The sequence below is a fragment of the Pungitius pungitius genome, chromosome 4, assembly GCF_949316345.1.
Source record: "Pungitius pungitius chromosome 4, fPunPun2.1, whole genome shotgun sequence".
NCBI lineage: Eukaryota > Metazoa > Chordata > Actinopteri > Perciformes > Gasterosteidae > Pungitius > Pungitius pungitius.
In genome coordinates this window covers 6,140,724-6,160,995 of record NC_084903.1, presented here as the reverse complement: position 1 = coordinate 6,160,995, position 20,272 = coordinate 6,140,724, and the positions used below count along the sequence as shown (strand labels likewise).

General features: G+C 43.7%; 2 protein-coding genes across 2 annotated transcripts; one reads left to right on the top strand and one right to left on the bottom strand.

Moving 5' to 3' along the window:
• Positions 1-5,002: 5,002 nt before the first annotated feature.
• Positions 5,003-9,244, bottom strand: tssc4 (tumor suppressing subtransferable candidate 4). The gene is made up of 3 exons (XM_037450633.2): positions 9,226-9,244; positions 9,033-9,142; positions 5,003-7,284 (listed from the first exon to the last, which is right to left on the bottom strand). The coding sequence occupies exons 1-3, from the start codon at positions 9,242-9,244 to the stop codon at positions 6,322-6,324; spliced, it is 1,092 nt and encodes a 363-aa protein (XP_037306530.2). The 3' UTR covers positions 5,003-6,321.
• A 1,590-nt stretch (positions 9,245-10,834) lies between these two features.
• On the top strand, positions 10,835-20,193 carry shcbp1 (SHC SH2-domain binding protein 1). The gene is made up of 13 exons (XM_037485733.2): positions 10,835-11,137; positions 12,299-12,499; positions 12,601-12,716; positions 13,231-13,439; positions 13,543-13,638; positions 13,714-13,944; positions 14,031-14,208; positions 14,503-14,623; positions 15,231-15,362; positions 15,449-15,567; positions 18,762-18,848; positions 19,028-19,166; positions 19,237-20,193. Exons 1-13 carry the CDS (start codon positions 11,008-11,010, stop codon positions 19,509-19,511), a joined length of 2,034 nt encoding a protein of 677 aa, XP_037341630.1. The 5' UTR covers positions 10,835-11,007; the 3' UTR covers positions 19,512-20,193.
• Positions 20,194-20,272: the final 79 nt, after the last annotated feature.

The window sequence follows — 20,272 nt, the reverse complement described above, 5'->3', positions numbered from 1 at the left end:
AGACAGTGGGGGGGACGAAGATATAGGGTATGGGGAAAAGATCCATTTGGGTGAAATGAGTAAACCTGTCCCACCACCCCTGCCAGTGTGTCTGGGTGTGTGGCTGAAGGAGAAGGCAGATGAGAGAGCAGCTGGGGTGGATGTGTTCTCCGGTGTGATCCATGTCTCAGTGAGGGCGAGGGACAGGACTGCTGGATAGCAAAGCCGGAGATGAAGTCTGCCTTGCGAGTAGCTGACTGGCAGTTCCAGAGTTCTCCTGTGAAAAGGTGTTGGACACGTGTGGAGCGGGTGGGGTAGGTAAGAGAGGAGAGATTATGACAAAGAATTGATCTAGTCCGGGGGCGGTAGTATCAGCGGGTAGAAATTCGAACAGGTACAGTGATAAAACACATAGTTACGAATGAATATGTAACTATGTTGCGGCTGTATTGGATGTCTGTGTTACAGGTCTCCATGTATGGACATACCCTGTGAAGGTGGGCGTGGCTTCCAGTTGAATCCCACGGACAAAAGGGACCAATGGGGCGTCGCGGGCCGGAACAAGCACCACCAAACAGCCTTTGATGTGGCAGCCGTTTTGAATTATGCACACATGTGAAACAACAGTCAATAAACTATAAGTTAAAACTCCACGAAAGACTCCTTAGTTGTTTTTGTTCTGCTTGTCTTGACTCCACGAAAGACTCCTTAGTTGTTTTTGTTCTGCTTGTCTTGACTCCACGAAAGACTCCTTAGTTGTCTTTGTTCTGCTTGTCTTGACTCCACGAAAGACTCCTTAGTTGTCTTTGTTCTGCTTGTCTTTGTGCGGAGGGTCTTCGCTAACGCTTCACCTAGTCTCCAGTTAATACTCCCTCGTTAGTGGAAGTCGGCTACGGCTGCGCTGACCACTCCCCCGTCGTTAGGAAACAACAGGTTGATTGCCCTCAGCCGAAACTCGTCCAAATGCAAAGCGACGAGCACTTTGCAGTAGCAGTCAAGTTTCACTTAAAAACAGCAGAAGCAACAACAAGTTTAGCAGACTAGCTTGGTTAAAGAAAATATACTCAATCCGATTTCAAGTCTCCTGGAAGTCTGAAGATCTGGTAGAAGAGATGCAAAAAGTATTGTGTTGCCTGAAGGTTACAGTCTGCCATAGAGGTTTACGGTACTTGTTCACTATCAGTCTCATGCTAGTATTTAGCCTATGATGGAGTTTACCACCCACTTAGGGTTTGTTGTCCAAACAACCCGACTTCAAGAAAGGTTGTTACGGCCTCCTGCCATCTATGGGCTCTGCCTCGATCTGATGTGCAGGCTGAGTGGTCCCACGTCGAACCGCATTTTGGCACTCGGCTCTTTCCTCTTCGCTTGTCCACTGGCAGCTACATCCAACCGAGGAGGAATAATGGCCTGATAGGGGCCCCTGGATCGTACATCCTGTGGTCTGCACTGAAGGGGACTAACTGCACTGACTTTCTCTTATTTCAAACTGTACAGTAAAGGTTTATAGAAATATACATGGGCATAGACGGAAGGGAAAGGACGAATAACATGTCATTCTTACTGATTTCACCTTTACTTTTCTCAAAAACTACACAGTATTTTATGTGAATGTACATGCTGATAGAGGAGGTCAACATGAAATAGGATCAAGTGTCAGAAGAGTGCTACCCGGCTTCTATCTGATTTAAAGAGAGTTCAAAGATTGAGAAAAGACGAATATAATTGCAATATTACTGACTTTGCCTTCAATCCTCTCAAAAAGTACACAGTAGTATTTTATGTATCTTTACATGTTAATAGAGGAGGTCAACTTGAAATAGGATCAAGTGTCAGAAGAGTGTTACCCGGCTTGTATCTGATTTAAAGACAGTTCAAAGATTGAGAAAAGACACTTCAAATGATGATCAGTGCCTTTTTGGCTGAACAGACCCATTTACCGTAATACCTAAAATAGAGGCGCATTTCATTTTGAAATGGACCGCAGTTTTATATTCAGGTAGACTGTTTTAACTTTTTTTGATCCAGATCGTAATGAATTGTCTTTTGCTTTCAAATGCATTGGTTTCTTTTGAAATTGTGGCATGGACACACTTCACATTGACACTTTGGTTACACTTCGGAAGTCCGTTTTATCATTAATGCCGCAGCTAATAACTAATGTGAAAGACAGTGTACAGCCCAAACCGTCACATCTAACCTACCACACAATAAACGTAAGAAAACAGTGATGAAATCTACCAGTGGACATTACTACAAAACTCTGAAGTATTTGTTTTCTTTGAATTGCTTTTATATTCTCTGCTGTCTAGTTCATAATGCAAAGGATAAAATATAATAACTGAAACATTGTGAACTCATAATACAATCACATGTTTTGAACCTGCTATAGAAATAGGTTAACTATGCACATCTATACATCTAGTTATCTAGTTAATATTTCAGGTCATGTCTTACACACATGCTGGATATTCCCTACATGTTTTATATAATTAACACAAACTAACAAATGGCATTGTTTCTGCGGAGGATTGTTTCCACAACTACGGCCACCCCCACCCCGTCCCTTCCACACTGCCACCGGTCACTTCACTTCACTGCTTACTATATATCTGTTCTGTTTATTCTGAATATGTTGTCACACGTCTTCTAGTATTACCTTTTGATCTGGTATTTATCAAGCACAGTGCCCTGCATACTTCCTTTGCACTTGTTGTTAGATTTTAAAACAGTACTGTGCAATGACAATGAAATTGAATCTGAAACTAAAGCTGAAGAAATACTGATCTTGATCTCTGAAGTTTTTCTCCTTTTTTCGAGAATATTGTACAGCCATAGCCATAGCCAAGCCAAGACCTTTCAGACCAGGAGGACAAGTAAAGGTATTATTATCTACAGCATTTTCATGCCCAAAGTATAATCTTCAATATTTGCATGTCAGTTTGACTCTCTTCTTTGCTATCTAGGACTTTATGACCACATGCACAGACAGCAAACTAAACTCCCTGTGTCCACCAGGGTCTGGGGACTTTGTCTAACTGGGAGTTATATGGCGGTGGCCAAACACATCTCCATCACTTCTTAATGTACTTCAAATTAGTCTCTAAGTCTTTGCTGTCAAAGTATTCATTTCATAAATTCAGGGAAAAGTTGGCAACTTTAGGGATTCCTGATGGTGACATTAGGAATTTAATAGATGCCTTGAAATTAGTTGATCTATTTGCGGCTTGCAACCCACTGGCACTCTAAAGATGGATAAAATCTAAAAATTAGTTCAGACATGTTGAACCGGTGCCTTAGGGCAAATGAATCTAGAAAGGATTGCTCTGTTTCAGTATATACCTGTAAAGAAACATGTCAGTGTGACTCAAGTCAGACATCAAGTTCATGCACACAAGCAGCAGCACTTGGACCAAGTGGGGTCAACTGAACAAAGTCTCAGCTACTTTTGTCCTTTGCTCCGGTCAGAGGTGAAAAGTAAAAAGAATCAACTGCCTTGAGTGTAGGAATGGAAAATAATTTCAAATAACAGAAGCCATATAATCAAAGAGAAAATGCAGTGTGAATAATACAATATTTTGTAAAATAGATAATCTCCCTTGACCAGTCTAATATGACCATCAATAATGGCTCTCATCTGCCTGCCTCTTCTCCAGGGGAGCTTTTCAAATCTCGTGTGATGTGTCCTTCATTTTACAGCCGTATGTGATTGGCTCCTATGTTGCCTCTAGGCATTTTATGACCTTCCCACCTGGATCCATCTGATGGATGGATCTGAAATCCCTCACTGACCTGACCAATCCCTATTCACTTAATATTACAGTACAGTCAATGATTACACCTTTGACCTATAGCTTCTCGATGTAAACAAGACATAGCATGCATAATATCACCATCTAATACACCAATCATAACACATCATAACATCTTAACAATTATGTTTAACTCATATGGTCCAAAATCAAACAATTGCAGGGCTTTCCTACATCCTTTGCTCATAATCAGCCTGACAGGAGAAGAAATTCCCCAAAAAACTTTATTGTGGAGAAAATATGGAAGGTATCCATCAAGGAAGGTTTAAGCGTCCTTCCCCAGGCTTTAACTACATTGTGGCTAGATTTAGTTTGTATAGTAATTAAACTACCTATATAAAATGTTTATTATAATATAACATACTAATATTATAACTTATATCTAATAAATTCTAAGACTAGTCATGATCACACATATCATTTCTACCTGTGCATGCTCTTCTGCTTTAATCCCTAGCAACTAAAAGACATTTTGGAGGATGTATGGGATGGTAGTAATATGGCAAGTAATCCGTTGTTCCAATCAGAAGATGCTTATGGTTTGATACTGTATCAGGAAGCATTTGAAGTTTCCAACCCACTTGGCTCAAGCAAAAAGAAGCATTAAGTTCTTGCAATGTACGTTAGTCTTGCCAATAAACCATCTCATAACAAGTCGAGTGTTGAACAAATTAAACTGGCTCTACCCCGGCCGACTCAGGGGAGCACTAATGCCTTGAGTCACGTCCTCTGAACACATTCTCCCCCCTCAGCTATGACTCTGCAGCTCCTCTAATCTGGGATTTTATGGAGCTCCGTGAAATATTCAAAGCTTGGGATATATTTGATTAACTAGCCTAAACCCACTTGATACTTACCTACAACTTGGTCTCCATGATTCTCTTTTTCTAACAAACTCTGAAGCCTTCACAGAACAGGTGTATTTATAGAGAATAAATTGCAAACAGGTGGACCCTATTCACTAACTATGTGACTTGTGAAGGCTCCAGATCTTTCTTATGTCTTTTATAGTAAAGGGGGTCAATAGATATGTCCTCAACACTTTTCAGATATTTCTTTGTAAATCATTTTGAAATCCATGTAAACTTCCATCTGACTTCCAGATAATGGATTTTTAGTCGGTCCATACATAAAATCGAAATAAATTTAGAGTGACAAAAATGTAGTCCAAAGGGATCTGTATATGCTAATACATATACTCTAACACTGTCTAATGTTAATAATTGGGTATTTATTTTTCAGGGAGGAAATGCATTCAATGTTAGCCCTGAACAACACACTTCCGAACAGGACTTCCAATGAAACTTTGGGATTTTAGGTGGAGATAGATACTTGTTTGTATCATCTTTGCAGAGAACGATGAGTTTTTTTTCTGGTGAGAAAAGCTGCATAATGTCTCATTAAATTAACATATTTTAAATATTACAAGCCTTACCGAAAGCCTAACTGCATTCTGGTCGCATGTACCATGATCATTTGAACATTCACTTGCAGCCTGAGTTTTGTTTTTTCCATTTACCAGAATGCAGGATCCCCCCTCCCTGCTTCATATATGTCTAAAATAGTCTTGCTGCTGCACTTTGCTCCAGTGCTGGATCTGTGCTGTAGCTAAAAACCTGACTCTGGTTATATGTTTAATATCAGCTATCCCTTTGGGATGATGGGGTGATGATACAAGCCAGGTTTCATTCAATTGTTGTAAGTTGTTATTTCAATACACTTTCTATGTGATACCTCCAAATGTGGACACAATGCGGGAATGGAATCCTGACTGCAGTTATGAAGGTTTAGCACAAAAAGGTAATCCAAAACAAAGGAATGTTCATCTTATACTTAATCGCTTGGCTTTCAGTAAATTATGTACATCTTAAAGCTGTTCTTTTGTCAGGTCCTTAGAAACATTTGGGATTTTCTTAACACAAAAAACAGCCTAAATTTATTTTGAAAGGATGCCAAATAAAAATCAAAATTTAATTGAGACAATTTGAAAATACACAACTGGCAACAAGGGAATATAAATCAAATTGAATGTGAAGTTTACTTCACTAATGTTTTTTTTCTGCTGACCTTTTTAATGTTTCCTGTATATTTCTTTCAATAAGGAGAATCACACAAGGGTATTTTTAACATTAAAAAAACCCCACAACAAGTGGACAGCTAACAAAACACTCCACCAGTGTGGAGGTAAAACCTCACTGGGTGGTAAGCTATTTATCCAGCATGCTGACATCAGAACAGATGAACAGTTTAATCTACATCCCAGTTGGATGTGGTAATGGGTGCAGCAGCACACATTTCCAACTACACTCTTGGGAGGAGTTGGGTGGGGCTCAGAGGTAAAGGACGCTTTTAACGTTCAACCACAGAGGTCAGGAAGTGTTGAGTTTTTTTCACAAGGTTCAGGTTCACTGAATGTGGACTGGATTAAAACAGTTAAATCAGCACATTTGAATAGACAACAGTCTTCCATTATATTGAAATCTGTCATTACTATTGTGAAACTGTGAAGCATCACAGAGATGTGGTGCACTCAGTTGTCGTCTCGCCCAGCGCTCTGTCTGTAGTTCACACGCTTCGTCTTCCTGAAGGGAACAAAGGCTGGTTTGGCCTCTTCCATCTTCTCCTCCTCGAATGTTTCTGTCTGCACCCGTTTATTCTCCACTGGTGGAGCAACAGCTCCCCTCAGGTCGTTTTCTTCCTCGACACTCTGGTCTGTAGGTCTTCTTCCAGCCATCTCTTTCTCTGTGCCCTCCTCATCCTCGACCTCCTCGACTAGATGACTGAGCCGTGTCTCCTTCTCTTTGCCGCTGACAGCCAAACGCTGATCAGAAGGTTGTTCCTTTGGCAGCTTGCCGGGTCTGGAGAAGAGCATCTTCTGCTGAACGTTAAAAGGAGGGTCACTCTGGCTCTCCTGCTGCTGCTTCCTCTGCTGCAGACTGGACAGAAATTGGTGAGCCGCCTTTCTGTTGTCCTGGTCGCTAGTCTCTTCCACATCTTCCAGATTGTAGTGGGTCCATCGGTCAGGGTGCACCAAGTAGTCCGGGACCCCTCTCTTCTTTGCTGGTGTGGGGCAGATGGACTGAGGCTGGCTTGTTTTCCTCAGGGACTTTGGAGGCAGAGGACGAGCAAACACTCCATCTGTGCTGTTATCTTGGCTCATAGAGGAGGAGGCCAGCCGGGCAACACTGTCCAGGCATTCAAAGATACTGTGGCTGCGGTTGGAGAAAGCTGAGCTCCCTCCTTTCAGATTGAAAGGAGTCTGAGCTATGTGTCCAGAAGTTGGAGCGAAAATCTCAACCTCCCCGCCATCATCATCATCATCGTCGTCGTCGTCCAGCTCTGGGTCGAAGGGAGCACTGCTGGGTATTTCTTCAGGGTCAGAGTCATCACTGGCTGACAGCTCATCCTCATCCTCCCTGTTTAGTGTCTCTCCGCTATTTTTCTGATCACACATTTTAACAACAGGGCTGAGCAGCTTGCTTAAATCAATGACCTGGTGAGAGAGAGGATCAAAACTGGATTTAGCATTCATCACACATAGGGTTGGGTATCGAGAATCGATTGGAATCGGAACTAGCTTTGCGATTTACCCGGTATCGTTCAAAAGTTTAAAATTCGATTCTTAGTTTCGATTCTCAGTCCGCCGGCGCCGACCGGAAATAGAAACCGCTGAACACCAACGAAGAAGCGTCCACCGGAAGTGTTGGCATAACAGGGCGATCGAACATGTATAGCGTGCGTCGGCGGTCCAAAGTGTGGTTACACTTCTCGAAACAAACCGAAAACTCTGCAAAAAACTCCCGGTTGTTGTGAATTTGTGACGCATCAGACCAGTGCGCGCGCGGGTGCCGGGTGGCCCGAGCGGAGCGGTCCTATCTGTTAAAATGAGCAGTGAGGCTGGCGCTGCAAAGAAAGAAAAAAAGATTGTGCTAGCACTCCCCGCGTCGACCGTCAGCAGCCCCCCGTCAGCGAAAGTGTCCCTGATTTGAGGTTGGGAGAGTTGCGCGCCCCCCCTCCCCCCCCCCTCCGTGTGCCCCGCGTTTGACGCGCTGTCTCTTCCTCTGATTCCAAGGGTTCGTCCATCAGTGGGAGCAAGGTAACGTTTAAGTACCTGCAGGATCATACACTCACGTGTAAATGTGTTTTTGTGAGGTTTCAAAAATAAAGCTCTCTGGAGGAAAGTGTACCCCTGTTAAAATATATTCTAATTTATAATGTTTATACAATATTCAAGTTCATAGTTTGATATTTATATTGTAGTTGAAAACAGCCCTTATAGAAATTCATAGTAAAGTTAATAAAAAGTTCATAGAATTAACATTGATGGAGAAGGTCAGACTTTTTCCTTCAGAAAGACCCTTGGTTAGCTAGCTCATTTAAAATATCTTAAACTTAAACTTTTTTGACCCTGCCTCTTAAAAGAATCGGAATCGAGAATCGCTGGGAACCGGAATCGAAACAAGGAATCGGAATCAGAATCGCTCAAATTCAAACGATACCCAACCCTAATCACACAGCAAAGGGGTTAGACCGAGTCGGAGTGTGCATGCACTGCCTAGGAAGTAGTTATTACAATACCCAGTTTGGAATCAAACCTGGAGCAACTCATACCTGTAAACATGGGAGCTTCTTATAGGCTACATTATTATTATTATTATTATGCAGTTGATACTGAAACAGGAAGCTATTGCCATCAGTGTTTCCCCTCCCCTACCCTATTAAACAAGGGGGCTGAAAAAGGTGTGTAGTAAAAAAAGCTTTTTTGTTTGTCACACACAGCTGTTCCACACTGTCACGTTTGTGAATATGTCCATGTGGCACTCGCAGCGGACTGACTACCCCCGGCCCCCCGCTCGGCCAAACCGTTTGCCCGAAAATCCCCCCCGCCCCCAAAGTTGTAACCCTATGGGACACACTGCCTATTAGATCTAGACACATTTAATGCTACGCTTCTAGTTTATTAAAGCACAAGCTGGCGCTATGTATGTTATTTAAATATAATTAAAAAGAAAATCTCTTATGAAATGAAAATTCTAAAATGTAAAGAAGTCTTCTCTCAAATGGCAGGCAATCCAAACGTGTGCAGTGTTGAGGACAAATTGACCGATATCCGAAGTCACCATTAACAACAATTTGATAAATATATATTTATGAACATGTATGTAATGATAATGGCCATTTAAGGGTGGGCGTCTCTCAAGTGGATCCATGCCAAACTCTGTAAGGAGAATGTGTGCATACCAGGTGTTGGCTTCTGTTGTTGTTGTTGTTGTTGTTGTGGGTCCGTTGGTCTGCAGACTCACACTGAGGAGGCCAAGTCCCAGCACACTGCTCCTCTGTTTGAGATAAATCTGAGATCAAATATATTCAACAAATGGTGAAGAGATCTGATAACATGTTTCAGCTGAAATAAACATCAGATACTTGTACTAACCTTGATGTAGATTATACATGAAACTGAATTCAACTCAATATGAAAATAAATCCCCACTGAGTGTACATGGATATCAGTGGGATGATTTTATTACTTAATCAAAGGTCAATCACGTAATACATGAATTGTGTTTTGCCGAATCGAGTGTCAGAAGAGTCACTTTTTTTCACATTGACATATTCTAATAGTGAGTCCTATGCAGTGAACTGCCGCAGACAGGAAGTGTGATGTTATGGACATGAGGATGAACAACGTTACTCTTATACATAATGTTACGGATCCTCAGACTTGATATTTTGAATATGGAATTCACCTTGATTGATCCTCACCATTTACTGGGACAATTTAATTTTATTCACGTACGCACGCACGCACGCACACCGTGGTATGGAACGTAACAATTATACGTGCAATGTCGCACTCAATATGTCTGTGTCAAATGAATGAAGCGTACAGCGCTGTGTGGTATTAGCATTAGCTGAACATCGACTCGTTAGCATGCTAATGCTAAGTGGTGCGCTTCTTTTGAAGAAGCTGCACGTCGTCTCAAGTTGATCCACATCTCGCTCCACGTTCCACTGACCTAAACTTCATACTAACACACAGCAGGGTTATCTGACCATCTTTACCTCATTATTGTTGTCACAAACAAGCCAGATTTTCGACAAGAGGCTTCGCGGGCGGAACCAGTTCTTCTTCTCGCGCTTCTGCAGAAGGTTTCAGCCACGCTTCTTACTGCCCCCAGCGGCGACACGCTGTGGCTGCAGCAGGAATTCTACAAAGTAAAGTGACTTTGGAATTAGCTTAACATATTCACAATTGCACATCGAAAGTATTTGGATAGTTATTCTCCCTTAATTGTATTCCTAAAGCTGGGAACAGAAACAAGCTAACTCGAGATAGTCAATTAGTTTGATGAGATCCAGTTATGTGTGAAATGGAATGCATTGTGATCTAATTAAACTATCACAGAGTTATGTAAATGTATTACTTCTGTTACTTGAAAAAATATAGACAAGAGGAAATAAAATGCTAACATGTCTACCAATGTACATTAAAGCTAGCAATATTTTAATTAAAGGACATGTTAGGGGACTTTAAATAATTATTAATATATTTCCCAAATATGTGTATGTGGAATGTAGCCCTATCCCTTCAAATATGAACTGACTAATTATTGTTGCTGTGTCAAGCCTCCTCTTACTTTATGACACCTTCACCTTTACCTCAGTAACATTATATGTGTTTCTTCCATCCAATATTGATACAAATTAGATATGTCTGTCAGTATAATCCAATACAATTTAGCAACACCACAAACTGCCGCTGCTCTTCTTCATTTTAGAGAATATCTAGACAAAAAATTAGCGACTGGACAGAAATTCTCATCTGATCCATTGAGATATTTTGGCAATTTTTTGAATGTCTGATGTTTCATTTGTATTGCGAGTGCACTGTACCAAGATGGCCGCCATGTGCGGAAGTTCGACTCCGTTGGCCGGCAACGAGGACGAGACATCTATGGTATTAAGAAACGCCCTGAGACAACACTGCGCATGTGGACTATAAAATGTCTCGTGAGCTCACAGGGCTTCCGGCAGGAGGCGGTCCCTCCGGTACTTGTACTGTTCTCGATTGGCTGCGGCCCATCAGACCGGGAATATTTTGAAAGTTTGGGCGTGTGCATCCCATGATTCACTTCTGTTTCATTGTGTTTATCTGTTGTTTGCTCATTCAAATCTACAAATTTACTTGGCAAAGACAGGTAGTTATTTTCTAATTATGGAGCGAGAAGCTGAGGTCGCAGTGTCGGACGTCGTGTTGGTTGGTTTTGAGTCGTACGTCAACGTTGAACTCGACATGGAACAGAACAACCCGAACGCTGAAGTGGGGCCCGATGCCTCCGATCAAGGTCGGTGTTGTGTTCTCCGTGTCTTTTCTTTGCTACTTCGGCGGTAACTCATGCCAGCGTCTTCCCTACGCCAACGTGGTTAGCTTGATCCGTCGTCCGGTTAGTGTATCGTATGAGAAGTGCAGGAATAAAGCCGTTTTAGCATGATGCTGTGTTCTGTCGCTGTGCAGTCAAACGGTCCCATCATTATTGTTCTACTGCTTATTGCTATATTATAATTAAATGAACAGACTTGCATTAATATAATAGTTTCATGACCCCCCCAGACAGGAGCCTCCCTGAGGTGCTCCTGCCATACAGGTGCTCCATGTAGACTTCTGTCTGCTCCTGGATTAAAAGTCACTGCAGCAGAAAAAACAAATGTTTATGTCCACCAAGATATCAGGCTAGGTATTTTACGTTTTGGATACTGTGATGTCACACTGTGGCGTAAGAGTTGTCCTTTTCTGGTGTTAAAGGGTGTCCGTATTGTAATCTTCTTAACATCTAAAGACTACTTTAGTTTTTCTATTACCGATTACACACTATGTCAACTGTAATTTGAATTTGAATTTTTGGTCATAAATATTGTGGTCCTTCATTTTCTCGATATTCCCAGACCTATTGTCTATTTTGCAAAGTTCTATAGACATTTTTTGCCCTTGTAAAAATAGACTTTTGTTGGTGGTTTTGTGTTTATGGGTCAATATCTACCTATTGCTGACCCGCTGCGCTAGAGGGTGCCAAAGCATAGGCCACACAGACCATCATCAAATAAAACTAGGGAGACATTCATGGCACTTTAACCCAACAGCACTGCTCTCTGTACTCATTTCTTCCTAATAGCTTTTTGTCCCGCCTAAACCCGGTAGCATGCTCATGTAGTTGGATAATCTTAAATTACAGTGGAATCTTGTTCTGATTCCACATTTTGTAATGTCCTGTATTCTACAACCCCCGCTCTCAGGCAGAGAGAGTGTGAGCTGAGCCTCTTTAGTACATCAACAGAATATTACTTACCATAACCTGAAGCCTTGTAACTTATCTGTATGTAAGAAGTGAGTGCAACCAATCCCACTTTATTGATATGCAAGGACATTTGGGGTCTATATGACGAGCTGCTGTTTAGATCCCTAAAGGCAGAGCAAAGAGCTCTCTTGTTGTTCTCATTTATCCCAACAGCTCAACTGGATGAAGACGAGAGTGCTGATGACGAGGAAGACGATGACAGTGGCACGGACCACTTTAACATTGAAAAGTCAGGGACTCGGCTGCAGAGATGTGAGCGCCAGGGAGGAGGGACTTCAAGTCTCCCCGACACCTTTCAGACCAGCCACCTGCTGTTCTATGAGAGATTTAAAGCGTACCAGGACTACATGCTTGGTAACTATGGACACACTCGCACATCTAGACTCCAAAATGCTAATGAACATTCTGAGCCATCCTATTCCTGATCTCTGTCCCCGGTGCACGTTTGTGTGTAGGAGACTGTAAGCCGTCCGAGGTAAAGGCCTTCACAGCAGACTACCTGGAGAAGGTGGTAGAACCATGCGATTGGTTGGCGCTGTGGTCTACGGATGTCTTTGATGTGTTGGTGGAGGTGAGACCAACTTTCAGACATAGTTCTGTTAGTATTGTAAATTTGCCTGTCTTTTTTTCTTACTATTTTCACCACTTGACGATGTCAACCTTGAGCGCTTTAACACTTCATGTCATCATTCACCCATTCACAAACTGATGACAGCTGCTCCCATACACGGTGCCACCTGCCCATCAGTAAATAACATTCACACACATAGCTACAGTTACAGGAGCAATGTTGGGTCTAAGTGTCCTCTGATTGGAGGACAACTGTGCTCTCCACTCACCCGTAGATGCCGACTTTGAGTCACAGCATACAATCAGGAATTGTATTGGCCTGGTTCTCACAGTGTAACAATACACTGATTATTATGTACACATTAGTGCTGGAAAACAATTACAATTTTTAGTTTCATTTGATGGCACCATTTGTTTTCTGTGTAATGAAAGGAAGGGTTCGGGGGAACTTGTTTGGAGGGGGAAGCTGGTCATGATTTCAAATGTTAGGTTTGAAAGGCTTCTTGTGATTTCAGGTATGTGATCTGGACCTGAAGGATCTGAAGGCGTGTGTGAAGCTGGTGCTGCCTTTGCAGTGTGAAACCAGAGGCTGTGAACTCACTGAGGAGGCCATGAAGTCTCTGCTGGAGGCCACTCAGCACAGACTCCCCCTGCAGGAGCTGCTCGTGGTCTACGAGCAGTCTGGGGACTTTGATCTGACCGCTCTCGCTCTCGAGCACCTCAGGTGGGACTCCCGAGCTGGTCCGGTTTCTGGACTTCTTCTGTTTGCGTGTGTACACATCTGTAACAGTCTGAAGTCCATTTCCTTCCTCTCCTTTTATCTGCAGGTTTTTCTACACGCATATCTGGAGGCACTGGGACGAGGAAGATGAAGACGACGACTTTGACTACTTTGTTCGCTGTGTGGAGCCTCGTCTCAGGCTGTGAGTTTACCTTGTGTTGGTGTAATGTGTTGTTTCATTCCCATGGATCTCGTTTGACATCCTTTCATCTTTCAGCTACTACGACATCTTGGAAGACAGAGTCCCATTAGGCCTGGTGGCAGAGTACCGGTCCTTACTGGAAAGCTGTTCCCACTGCTTCCAGAAGTTCTCTACTCTGCGCAGAGGCCTCAGCAGCGACTCTGACACAGAGCTGGACAACGTGTCCATGGTGGAGGGCCTAAAGCTCTACGATCAGCTGGAGACGTTCAGACGCAAGCTGCACATCATCGAGAACCCACTGCTGAGGTGAGAGATGTGTTAAAACTCTGCCACAGGCCCTACTCCATCGCACCTCAACAGCCTGGTCCTTACCTCCATCCCATCCTCTCCAGGTACGTGCTGGGATACAAAGGTAATGCCAGTCAGCAGTGTGTGCAGAGCCGTGGGCCTCGAGCGTCGGGGATGAAGGTGGTCCATGTGGTCACGGCGTCCTGCAGCAGCACCCAGCTCCAGTCTCTCCTCAGTGACCGCCTGCTTCCTCTGTGTCCTTCTGAGGACACTGACATTCAGGTCAGTACCCCCTCAACCACACACACAGTTATCTAAGTCTGCATGAATAAGCTGAAATGCATCATCTCAATGATAGTTTTGTTTAAATCTCATCGCACCAACCGGAACATGTCTTGGCCTAGAAGTACGTGTCTTTGGTAGCTGTTAGCTAGCTAGCGGTGCTCGGACATAACTTGGATTGTGACGGACACCCTGCTGTAAGTGGGGCCGTTGAAGTAGTCTGAGTCAGTGAGGGAGCTCGAGGGAAGCTCTAAACTCTACTGCATGTATAAGAGTATGTGTTGTTGTGTTTAGTTCTATAGAGATCCAGTGTCAGCGGTGGAAGCGTGCTATCAGGGTGACGTGGTCGTTGTGCTCCCAGGTATCTACAGCGTCAGCAGCTCCATCTTCCTACCAGATTCCATCAGTGTAGAAGGTAAGCAGCTCTAAATCATTCGGTATCTGCAGTGTAATGTTGGGTTATGATGATAGTAATGTGATTCATACTGATCATGATAATGATGTGATGGTGACATGTAATGTAATCACGATAGCACCAGTTGTCAACAGGGCCATGGCAGGAGGTAGGAATAGGGTCCAGACACAACCGACATGCACGGAAACCTGTGTGGCGAGAATGCACTAAAACTCTGGGGAAGAAGCTGAATTAGTGATGTGCATTAATAAGATGTGAATTCTTAGAGCTGGAGAGAGAGGAGCCCAATGTGTCCTAGGAAACCATCCAGCAGTCTAGGCTATAGCAGCTTATCTAAGGGCTGGTCCCAGCTAACCTGAGCCAGCCCTACCTATAAGCCCATCAAAGAGGACAGTCTTAAATGTGAGGCGGATAAAGCAAAATGGTTTCTAACTAAGGATTGATATAGTCAACCCTTGTGATGGGCAACATGCATCCAGCAATGTGTGCAGATGCTCAGTAAGGTGCACATTGCAGAGATGGCTTTTGGAACCTCTTGATTCTGTAAGGGAGCCATAAAACAAACACTTCATTTTGTTCATGTGTTCCTGTGTCGTCGGTGTGTAAGGCTTCGGGCTGCCTGATGAGGTGGTTATTGAGAAGAAGGACAAAGGCGACTCATTTGTGGAGTCCACAGGAGCCGATGTCAGACTGTCCAACATAAAGTTCATACAACACGATGCTATCGAGGGCATAATGTGTGAGTATCCATAAAGTCTCCCATTATTCCCATGTATCCAGACGGGGCCGTGTGACCCAGTCTCTCTCCTATTGGCTGTCTGTCAGGTGTCCGTCAAGGGACTCTCACCATGGAGAACTGTGTGCTGCAGTGTGAGACCACGGGAGTTATCGTCCGGACATCAGCGCGTCTCACCATGAACAGATGTGACTTGTACGGCTCCAAGGTGAGAGCGTATGGGTGCTAACCGCCTTTTAAGTGGGTTCAAATCTTTGCGGACAGACCTTCAGCTGATGCCCAGTGCATAGCTCCGCCTTCTCTACTCTCTCAAATCATGTCCCGATGTTGTTTTTAAAGAAAAGGGTTTATATGGTCATGAAAAACCTGGAAAAGTCATGGAATTTTAAAATGCTCATTTCCAGGCCTGGAAAAGTCATGAAAATTTGTTATATTTATATTTTCATGTGATTCATTTAAGATACATTTAAAATAAATGTGGTTTTAAAGAGAGAAGCTTAAAATATGAGCAGGCCGTTCTCGTACTCGCAGCAAATAGTTCACACCAGGGCCGGGTCTAGGCAGGGGCAAGAGGGGGCCTGGCCCCCTCAAATAAATGTTGTGCCCCCTCAAACTAGGTGCTGGAGCACAATGCTCCCTAGGGCTGGGCGATATAGACCAAAAGTCATATCCCGGTATATTTTTGCTGGATATCGATATACGGTATATATCCCGATATTTTCTCCACATTAAAAGGGAAGAAAACCTGAACACAAATGTTAAAGCCAAATATGACATGTCATCAGTCGTTTAATTGAAACCAGCTATTTCAGTAAGGAGTTGAAAAATCAAATAAATAAAAATGAATAAATAATAAATTAAAAAACAATAAACAAATGTTCAGCCGTTCAAATAATAATATTTAAACATAAATAGTGTATAACAGGAGTATTTTTTGAAAACAAAGCTCCATAAGGTGCACATATGAATAAAAAAATCCTGTTTTCATCTCCCAGTAATGATTGAAGTTAACTGTCACGCTCATGTAGGACGCTGGTCAATGCAAAATGGGTCACATTAGCGAGCCGGTCAGCAAGGCTCTGCCTGACTTCAGGATACATTTTTTGCAGTGCTTCTCTTGCAAAGTAGTTGCGACTGGGAAGCTCATATCTCGGGTCAATCGTTTTCAGCAGCATTTTGAATCCGACTTGTTCAGTTGCAACAGGGACCATATCTTTAGCAATGTGATAGGACACCGCTTTCGTTATAGTACACCACGTGTCACTTTTGTTTTCATAAGGCACACTGCGGGAAAATGAGGTTTGCAGTGAGTTTTGTTTCTGGGCTGGAGCTTGTTCGGGTTGCTTCTGGCGCGCGGCTTCTGCAGCGCGCAGTTTCACACACTCTTCGTATAGCGGTTTGAGCCGTTGTTTTAGGAGGGGGGGGGGGGGGGGCAGCGCACAATGAGCAGCGCCAGCCTCACTGCTCATTTTAACAGATACGTCACAACTTCACAACAACCAGGAGTTTTTCGCGCGTCATTGACTTAGCAGGCTGTGATTGGTAATCGGGACTGGAGCTGTCCCGGCCGGGACAAATCAAAGTTGCCCATAATTCGGGATGTCCCGGGTAATGCGGGACGATTGGCAACCCTACTGTAACCTGTTTATGGCACTCCCTACATATAACGTTGTTTTGTTGCTCATCGGATACTTTAAATCCGAACCATCTTCAAATTACTGAGCCACTGCTTTTTTTAACGAACCAATTCCTCCTCCGCACGCTTGCGCAGACGTTGTTTCTTCCTCCATGTTTGTTGAAGTGTGTGTCCCTGCCCCTCCCCCCTCTGCGCGTGATGCCCCTCCCCCTTCTGCGCGTCAAAGAGGATGGGCGGGGCGAGGGCGAGAAGCAGTGCAGAGCGCTCCGGGTCGGCAGCTTGCTTTCAGAGCGCAAATTGAAATATATCGATGTATGCGAAATTGTCTAATTCCATATCCCATTAAAAAATATATCGATATATTCGTTTATACCGATATATCGCCCAGCCCTAATGCTCCCTCAAGATTTGTGGCTGCCCCCTCATACATGCCTGTCTAGACCCGGCCCTGGTTCACACCGTGGTTTTGTGAACGCAACCTAAGTGAAAAGTTTGATGTTCATAAAAACAGGAGTCATCCACTGTGCAGGGACGTGTAGATTTAACCGTGGTTAGCTAACGGTACATATGGAAACCTGCATGTCAAGAGTTGGGACAGAGACCCGGGACGAGCAGGATGCAAGCAATGTGGAGGCAGGACGGTTAGATATGGGAGAGCGCCATAAACGAGCCGTGCTAAAGGAAGCAGACATCAGTGCGCTGCAGCTAGCGAAGCTACTACAGGAACCCCATCAGAGAGCGACTGCTAGCAAAGCTACTACAAGAACCCCATCAGAGAGCGACTGCTAGCAAAGCTACTACAAGAACCCCATCAGAGGGCGAGTGCTAGGCTACACGTCGAGCAGCACGTCTCTCTTCGGCCACCGCCTCCGTACGAGACATCGGCATTTTCCGACGTGCTGCCCGTCTGCTGGCGAGAGTTCGAAGTTGTAAACCTGGGGTGTGACGTTGTTCCTTCGGTGTTGTCATTGAGCTGCAGACACGTGACTTTATTTTCTTACGCGAATGACAGGAGACAGTTTGATTCTTTTCGCTTGGTCTTTATTTTACGCAGCAAAGCATCAACTTAATATACTATTAATACATTCTGTCACACGGTAGATTAACAATATGCTCTCGTGCCTCATGCAGCTCTTCCATGTGTCACCTGCTGCAATCATGACGTCATACATATTTTCTCACTTTTTTATGTATACAGAGATTTCACAAACATTTTGGTCATGGAAATTTAGTTTGAAGTCATGGAAATTAGTTGGTCAAAATGTGTATGAACCCTGAAAGAAGCTAAATCTATGACACACCTACTGCTCATGTAAACAATTGGACACATGTAGTTTTGATGTCACAGCAAGATTTAAATGGTTCTCTAAACAGAGCTTATTTAATGATACGGGGTCTCTGTATCAAGATGTCCAGACGAAAGCCTGGCCATGTGTTGTCCCACTAGTGGTCCAGTCACTGTCCTCAGCGGGTCTCACAGGAGCAGTAGCAGTTGCGGTCAGAGGAGAGAGACACACACACACACACACACACACACGTCTCTGCATCCAGACTGAGATTACATCAGAGCGCTCTAACAGGTCCACATCCCCTTCAGAAGAGATCTATCCCCAACTTATTGATGGACCAAAGAAAGATGGTAGTGCAGCTTTAAAGAACTGTGACTGCTTTCTGAACGGCCTCAAAGACTTTTATGCAGTGATCCATGATGTATACTTCTTTAGTGTGACCACATGTGCTCAGTCCTGTTGCTGTGCCGTGTGCAGGGGGCTGGTTTGGAGATTTACCCTGGCAGTGTCTGCAGTCTGGTTGGTAACGGCATCCATCACTGCAAGGACGGGATCCTCATCAAGGTGACAACATTCCGCCGGTCCTCCGTGTTCTTACCAAAATCCTGCAGATTTCAGTTTATCCCTACAGAGATTTTGGTACAACTAGTGGTGTTACATTTGTGTTAACATTTAGTCCCATCTAAGTGGCGCTGTCTGCGATTTTGGATTGAATGTGAAAATGTTTGCCCGTGTGCGTGCAGGACTTTGCTGATGAGCTCGATGTTATGCCTTCAATCACCATGGAGAACAATGTGATTCACAACAATGAAGGCTATGGGGTGATTCTGGTGAAATCCAACAACGGGGAACCACATGGAGTCCATCAGGACCAAGGGGAAGGTAGGTGGAGCTCTCAGCCAGAATAGAACCGCAGATGACCCTTATTGATCGGACCTTTTGCTCCCATAAGGCCCTTCTGGACCGAAGGGAGGTGTTGCGGACTCGACCGGCTCCAGTTCAGCAGACGTCCAGCCCGAGTCAGCGGAGAGCAGCGCCGGTGCAGACTGTGACATAGCCGCCACCTCCGGCAGGAGGTGGAGCTTTATTCGTCAGCTGAGCAGAAACAAGGAGACGTCCTGCAGCCGAGCCGTCCAGGACCTGATGGATCACCAGATCTTTGTCTCCATTCAGGGAAACCAGTTCAGACGCAACGGCATGGGTGACCTCGGCACCTTTTTCTACTGAAAGAGTTCCCTGTTGCGCTGGCATGTCTTTTTTTTTAAATGCGCTTCCACCCTTTATTGGATGGTTTTTAGATTTCGTTTGTCATGAAATAAATATTTCCATTTCACAGCAGAGATGGTAACGATACAGGACTCCAGCTTCTACCAGTTTCAGCTTGTAGAAATGCTTTTATTTTATGTATTTTGGGCTCCTGATGCTAAATGTCTTCATTTTAATTTTTGTTTTCACTTGTCACTTTGCATAACATTTTGATGTTTCCACTTCAGATGTAATAAATGTATCCTTTTAGGTAGTTTGTTTAATAACAGCTCACAGTTGATGTTTCCTTTGTTCATGAGATTTTCACGTGGTGCCTCGGTGCAATATTTTGGTCCAGGGAAGTCATTAGGTTGAAGCTGAGTTGAGAAAATAAGGTCTCTTGTAGCTTGACTGATGATGCAAGTCTTTACTTGAGGGATCATTTGTTTCAAGCTGGTGTGGTCTGCACTCATGTATTTATGGTTTTGGATTTTACTTTTAGTTTTTTTTAATGTCCTCCAGGAGCCCAAATATTCCAAAGTGAGGATGAAACCGCAGCAAAACCACGTTATTTTCCTGATTTGATGAATAATGCCGACTACACACAACTTTGTTTGAAAGGCATAGAACTTAAGGATGGAGTTAAGAGCATTCACATTTCCAGTCTTAACTCCTTATTCTATGATCATGGAATAATTTCTCTGCTGAGGGGTACTTTGGATACTTCTTACAAGATGTATGTC